At 59.0% G+C, this 7500-nt stretch overlaps 1 protein-coding gene across 2 annotated transcripts in view; it reads right to left on the bottom strand.

The window, feature by feature from the left end:
• PWWP2B (PWWP domain containing 2B) overlaps positions 1 to 6024 on the bottom strand; it is a gene marked incomplete at its 5' end in the record, with an annotated part of 67205 nt that extends 61181 nt beyond the window's left edge. For both annotated transcript variants that reach the window (XM_082486337.1, XM_082486336.1), the window contains one exon: positions 5873 to 6024. In XM_082486337.1, coding sequence (XP_082342463.1) covers positions 5873 to 6024 — 152 coding nt within the window. The remainder of the gene's footprint in view (positions 1 to 5872) is intronic.
• Positions 6025 to 7500: the final 1476 nt, after the last annotated feature.

Here is a 7500-nt window from a genome sequence, read left to right on the forward strand (position 1 = left end):
GTGTCTTTCAAACGACAACCGAGAAAGCAAGTACAGTTTGTACAGCCAAACAACGATGTCAGCACCGACCATAAAACAACTGAAAGTGATATTATTTCCGAAGCTCTGGCTATAAATTTTGGTTACTTTATACAATGAAATTGTCTAATTTGGTCACACCAGAAAACTGTACAAGTTTTCTGTTTGTCGCGCGGACACAAGCCCAGCTCCCTCTGCTCCCGCACCGTCTGCTCCCCACGGCCGGCTCCGAGCAGGCAGGTCCGTCCAATCCACTTCCTTCCTGAGGACGCGCCGTGGCACGAAGCTTTCTCGCTTGGCAGAAGCAAAGCATTCAAGGTTAACTTCACGGATGACTTACGCTTGCGAAGTTAACTGTATCAGCATGTTGTAGCCCTGCCAGGGTTGAAATGGCCCACCCTGCCCCAGGGCCGCAGACCACAGCCTCGCAGCCGCCCTCCCAGGGGATCACAGCGGGACGGGAGGCCAGCGTGCCTGAGCATGGGTACCCGTGCCCCGCTGCCATCGCACGGCCTGGACGGAGGCTAACCCAGACTGCAGCAGGACCGGGGGCAGCCGGGGCCCTCGGCAGCCCTCCCGCTCCCCCTGGCAAGGGAGCACAGGCTGCGGGGACACCAGGGCACACACCGGCACCGTGCCAGCAGCTCGTGACATGCACATCAGAGAAACGCAGTGGCTGCTAAGCCGTTTTAACCAGAAGCCTTTTAAGGCTGGGGTCCTGCTATTTCAGACTTGGTACAAAAATACAAAGGAAAAATGTCTGAACAATCGGAAGGAGGCCCCCGCGGCAGGGACTCCTCACCCAGACTCCATCATCAGGCCCCGCTTCAGCAGCTCTTCAGCGCAAAGATGCAGCAGCACTGAGAGAAAATACACCACCTGCCTGGTCCGAGGGATTACACAAACTGGACAGGATGAACAACAAAGCAGCTTAAGATTCATTTTCAACAGCAGCGGCTTCCACATGGCCAGGTAGCGGCTCTGGCAGGGAGGGCCACGGCCAGACAGGGACGGATGAGCTCTGCAAATCCTGCTGGTGCAGCAGGACTGCTCCCACACTAGGGCGGGCTGCCCACCACAGCATCCCGCCACGGCATCCAACAGCACCGGGGAGAGCCGCGCTCTGCACGGCCACAGCACCAGGTACTGGGAACCGTGAAATATGCAGTAAGGTGTGCTGACTGTGGGGCCAAGTCCTTCCTGCCCTGTTCTGGGCTTGGGACCCCATGGGGCAGGGGCAGGCGCAGCAGCAGCTCAGAGCATCCCTCCTCTCCCTGCCGGCGCTCGCAAGTGTCCCTGCCACGAGGAGCTTCAGCAGGGCACCCAGCACTGCCCGCGGCAGCCACGCTGCCTGCACCAAGCACTCTTACAGGCAGACCGTGAGGGCAGCCATGGTGAATTACAGCCCTTGCAGCTCCTCCAGTGGCCCCTCTGGCTCCAGCCAGGACACCAGGAACCTGCCCATGCCCCCCGCCTGCCATGAGCTCACCGCACGGCTGCCCCGGCACTCCAGGTAACCACACGGGTGCTGCAGCACGCCGCCACAGCCAGGGTGCATGGGCGATGGATGCGCTTGCTCCCGAGGGGCCTCTAGTTCTTTTCCTTCCTACTGGAAGTCTCTCCAAAGGCTAACTAAGCAGTTTTGCTGAGGAATCATCGCTTTCCCAGTCTGCCTGCCACACCAGCTCTGGGCAGAGGCCAGAAGAGTTCTGCCGTCTTGCCCACCTGCCTGCCCGCCCCCCACGCAGCGATGTGCACCCCGGCCCTGCTTCTCAGGCGCAGGGGAAGGAAAACAGCTCCAGAGAGGCCGCACTCAGAGCATCTTGTATCTTGTCACCGCATCGCCAGGCGCCAGCAGCGCCCGTTCAGCACGCGTGAACAACCACCGTCACCCAAGGCCGCTTTCGGTTTCTCTATCCGTCCACACGGTGTACTCCTGCTGGGGATGCACTGGCAGACCAAGCCCCTCCAGGCTCCTTCAGCCACAGGAAAACCAACTAAAAGCGATTAAGTCCTGCCCTCGGAGAGCGTTAGCCAGCTGCCACACTCCCCCCCTGCCACCCCCCTCACCCCGCCTGAAGCCGCCTTCCATGCAGGCACAGCTCCTTGTAAGAGGATTTAGCTCCGGTGTCTTTCCACCCACTGCAGAACAAGAAATGCTTCATCTGACACACTTTGCTTCCCAGAGGCAGCTCACTTTTACCACGAGGAGAAATACCAATTTCACTAGCTTTCCCTACATCCCCCGCGCTTTTTTGCACAAGTCTGGGTGAAGTTAATGTATTTCTATCTACTTACTGTCACTATTGATTCTGCATATCTAAACCCATTCAGCTAAGACAAAGGCGCCCGAGTTTGCGGGTCAGGAGCATGTGCAGGTATTACAAGCATCAGGAAATACTGCAGAATGTGACTTCACCCTGTTTATAACCCCCTTTTCTGGGGCAGATGTAACCAAATGGACTAAGTTACCTCAATCCAACCTCTGCTTGGAACAGAAGACGTCGTCCTCCAATTCATACTCATGCATAATTAAAACCCAACTAATTATAAGTCCAGTTGCAACAAAATTGCCAAGTCTTGTTATCAAAACCACTTTAACTGCAGTCAAAATGCATTTAAACCTCACGAGCATGGATGCTATGTAGCTTACTGTCTAGAAGAGTGAATTTATTAGAACAAAATAACCGTCGGTCACTCAACGATAAGCGCTGGTGCTTGCTGCACGCACCGCCCAGGCTGCGGTCAAAAAGGGATGCCTGTAGGAAGCCAATAAACATTTTTTCTTCAAATAATCCCACAGCTATTGGAAAAGTCAGGCACATATTTTTAACTACACCCCACTGTCCCCCAAGGCACGGGGCAGGAGGCAGGCAGGTTGCAGGCAGGAGGCAGGCAGGCTCCTGCCCACAGCCACCCCTGCTCCCCAGGCCAGCTGCCTGCAGGCCGAGCCCCCGCACACCCGGGCAGGCGGTTTCGGGTTCAAAGCTGCGCCTGCTTCTTCACAGCTAAAATAACGGGATTCCGACGGTGGGAGCTGGACAGAGAGGGATCTCCTGGCTGCCTGGGCCCTCGGGGCTGCAGACTTGCCTCTTGCCCTGCTCCCCACATTAGCTGCTACATTTGAGGAGAAATAAAACATATTCGTGCTGTATGTAATGCCAAAACCAGTTTAACAGCCATAAGAAAGCCCAAGAGCCACTATACAGGCTTTGCTTCTCTTTCTTTTGGGGTTCTCCCCTCTTTTTGTACAGGCAAAACAACCCACTCTGGTTGCTCCTCTCCTGCCAGTGCTGTCCCGCTGCCCGCACAGCCCCGCTCTCTGGTGGGGCCGCACTGCCTGTGTGGCATCAACCGCTGCCCAGGAGGCACAGGCAGCGCACCCAGTAACCCCAGCGCATGGGCACCGGCCAACGAGACACCAGCGGGGAGAAGGAGGGGAAATGCTTTTGCCACGTCTCTGTTTTGGGGCCTTCGAAGTTCAGCACCAAGCTGACACATTCCTACTGCCTTTGGGACACATCGCAACCTTTACCTTCCAACCGCTAGCAGACTGACTCCTGCATTCTGCTGTTACTGCAGTGGGCAAGATCTCTTCTTCCCTCCACATCCCAAATTTATGGTTGCTGCAGTGGAGAAGGTGCTTTCAGCCTATTCCTCACGCTAACCCAAAGCCACTAAGGTCCACCAGGAGCCAGCCACTCGCCTCACATCCTGCTGACAGCCACAACCATAGGCCACGGCTCTCCAGCCACACGTTGGCCACCGCGTCACGGGCTTGCTACGGTCATCACAGCCCAGTCAGTGCTCAGGACCACCACAGATGGGATGCAGCCCCGGCAGTTGCTCTGGGTTCAAGTTCTGCACAACACCCGAAGGGAGGAGACCTCCCGGCCCACCGCCTGGGCTCCAGGCCCCACAGGGAGAAGAGGTTCTCCTCCCCACTGCTGCAAGAGACTCGTGGATGCGGAGACCTCTGCCCAGGGCTTCTGGAGAGACAGGCGGGATGTGCTCCTGCTCCAGTGTGGCCCTAAAGCGAGGATTAAAACGCAGTGCCAAGTGGCACCCAGAAGCCGGACTGCTTTTCTTCACACTTTGCTACCTGAAGCAGCACTACCACACTGATGGGCTACAAAACTGGCCCACTCAAAGATTTCAGCCTCCATAAAAGGAGCTGAGAAGCAGCAGCAGCAATCTCATCCCTCTGCAACCTCGGGGCAGGTGGGCCCATCCGAAGGCTCACCTTTCACCACAGGAAAGTCTGATCATTAGAGATGATAATTACTGGGGCAGTGGGAGGAGATGGGGGCAGCTATCCTACTCACCAGTTAAAACCCATCAACAAAACCCCTTATTTCTGCCCTCCCCGTTCCACTTTGAGTCAGAAAGGAGGACGCTGCTCCAGCATCCCCACTGCAGGTCCAGGCAGCCCCCGGCCGAGCCGCAGGTCTCCCTGTCAATGGGACGGCAGTGGAACACACACCAACCCTCGGAGACAACTCCAGCACTACGGGGACCGCCGGCGTCTGCCACCCTCCCACCCTAGCAGGGACCAGCGGCAGGGCTGGGGCAGTGACGGGCTCCAGGAGCACCTTAAAGCCCAGGAGGAAACACCCATCTGGTCCTTTCTTGGATCCACTGGGGCTGAGGGGGAAAAATAAGAAAAAAAACATGGAGGAAGGTTAGGGGGGAAAAAAACAGGTAAAAAAAAGTGTACGTTGTCCCTACTTAGGAAGGCAACCGGACTGTAAAAAGATGGAAACAGCCAGCTTCTCAACCTGATGGAAGAGATGCCCACCGCTCACCGTTTTGGCTGGAACTAGACACCAAACAGGGCTTATAGACTCTTTAATAGAGTTAGATCCCGGAATACTTTTGAAAATCTGGCTCCAATTTTCTGGGATGGCCACGTGAAACTAAATAAACTATGAAAATCAAGTTCAGAAGTCTCGCTTCATACATCTTCTGAGAAGAACTGGAGGTGAAGCCGGCCGCACTCCCGCCCAGCACCAACCCGACAATCCATTTATGGGGCAGCCCGGACCCAAAACCCTGTTCTTCACCCCAGCGCAGCGCAGCGCAGGCCGGGGCGCCCCTGGGCAGCAGTACCCACCGCCAGCGCGGCCGAAGGCGCTCTACAAGTTGGCATCGTTCTGAAATAAAGCACCCACTGTGCGAACGCCTCCCCGCCCCCCCCCCCCCCCGAGAAGGGGCCTTTCACAGCCTTCATCAGGGAGGTGTCCCTCCGGGCCGGGGGGGCCTCCACCTCCCCAGAGCCGGCGCTGCCCCCCCCGCCCCGCCGAGGGGGAAGGCAGAGCCGGGGGGGCCATGGCAGAGACAGAAACAGGAGGGGACACACTCCGAGGTCCCCCGGCACTGTCGCCGCGGGGGGGGGGGGGGGGGAGGGCGGTCAGGGGCAGCTCGGGGGGGGCCCGGCGGCGGGAGGGACCGGCGGAGCCGCCTCAGGGCGATGCCGGGCGGGGGGAAGGGAAGGGGAAGAACTGCCCAACGCCGCCGGGCTGCGGCGGGGCTGCGGCAGCGCCGGGCCGGGGGGGGGCGGCGGGGGGCGCGGGGCAGGGACACGCTCCCCACGGGCGCGCGGCGGAGCACCGGCGAGGGGGCGGGGGGGCACGGCGAAGCCTCGCCCTTCACCACGGCCGGGCCCGCCGCCCCCGGGGCACCGGGCGGCCCGACCTCCCCGCTCGGGCCGGGGCCCGATCCCGGCCGCTTTGTTCCCGCCGGGCGAACAAAGGGCGAGCGGGGGCAGCGCGGGGCCTCCCACCCGGGCGCCCCGGTCCAGTCCCCACCCCCGCCCGGTCCCCCGGCCCGCGGTCCCGCTCCCCCCCGGCCGTACTTCTTGGTGCAGTCGAGCAGGACGCCGGTGAAGCGGCGCTCCCCGCAGCTCAGCGTCACCACCAGCGTGTCGTTCACCATCTGCTCCACCAGCACCGGCACCCACGCGCCCACCCGCGGCGACCCCCCCGCCGCCGCCTCCGCCTCGGCCATGCTGCCGCCGCCGCCGCTGCCCCGCCGGGGCCGGGCCGGGCCGGGCCGCGCCGCGCGATGACCTCACAGTGCGCTGCCGGAGGTGCGTGACGTCAGGGCACCGCCCCCGCGGCTGCGGGAGGACCGGAACCTGCCCGGCGGGGGGGGGGCGGGGCGCGGCGGGGGCGGGGGGGCACTCCCGGACGGACCGGGGGCGGTGGCCGCGGGGGCGCGCACGGGATTGCGGCGGCGTTGGGGCGGGAAGGGACCGGCAAAGGCCGATAGTGCCCCCCCCCGCCCCGGGCAGGGCCACCCCCCCCCAGCCCAGGGTGCTCCCAGCCCCGTCCAACCCGGCCTTGAACACCCCCAGGGATGGGGCAGCCACAGCTCCTCGGGGCACCCTGCGCCAGGGGCTCACCGCCCCCACAGGGGAAAACTTGGTCCTAATATCTCATCTCAATCTGCCCTCTTCCAGTGTGAAGCCGTCACCCCTCGTCCCATCGAGCAGGCCCCGCTAAAAAGTCTTGGCGGTAAAATTCAGAGCAACCGAATATCTGCTCAGAGTTCCATCAGCAGCAAACGGAGCTCAGGAACGGGTCTGGGGAGGCCCACGGGAGGTCCCGCATCGGCCTCTCGTCGCCAGAGCGGAGCGAGAAACCTGTGTCTCACGAGTATGTCACCACCAACAGAAACTCTTTGGTCACCACCTGTGCCAGCCCGCGGTGTTCTTTCCGGGCTGTTTGCACACAGCAGAAACGTTACGATGGCGCTAAGACACGACTGCTCCGTGGAATACGGAAACACAGAGAAATTTTGGCCACTTAAAAATCTGTGAGAAAACTTCAGGTGACTTCAGCTGAGTCAGGTAACATCTGTAATAGTGCTTCACCCAAGTCACTAAAGCACACCACAGATTTTAAGGTTAGATAGCAATTTAAATCTTATTTAATTTACCTGTCTCTGATGCTTACTTCTGACACTGTACCCCTGTGAAGTAATTCAATTAATTCGACATTTGGTTTGGGGGAGATTTTCTGCTGCTTCTTCGCTGCAATGACCCTGCGACAAACTTGCACATCCTCTGGCAAATACTCAAAAGTCAAGCAGTGAAATGCCATTTTCATTGCTTTTGAAATATGAGGGAGTTGAGAAATCATTTCTGCTAACACTCAAGTTCTGCATTTTTTTTCCCTGTTCTTAAAGGCGCTGTTATTAAGCGTGTTTTGAGAGGCTGTGTGGCGGGTTCGGATGGTGGCTCTGTTCCTTTGTATGCAAAACGTAGGAGCGTTTTCCCACCTTGTTGTGTGGCTTTGAAACCCTTGAAAATGAGGGTCACACAGTGGTCCAGTGTGAGCCTTCTTTCTGTTAACGTTGCCAAACTCAATGATTTGTGCTGAGTTTTTTTCTTTCTGGGTGTTTGCTTCAAGGACGTTGGTCTTTGTTGCATTGGTTTGACATCCCCGGGAATAAACAATTTCATTAGTTTTGGCTTAACCC

This window comes from Vanellus vanellus (genome assembly GCF_965231255.1).
Source record: "Vanellus vanellus genome assembly, chromosome: 7".
Taxonomy (NCBI): domain Eukaryota; kingdom Metazoa; phylum Chordata; class Aves; order Charadriiformes; family Charadriidae; genus Vanellus; species Vanellus vanellus.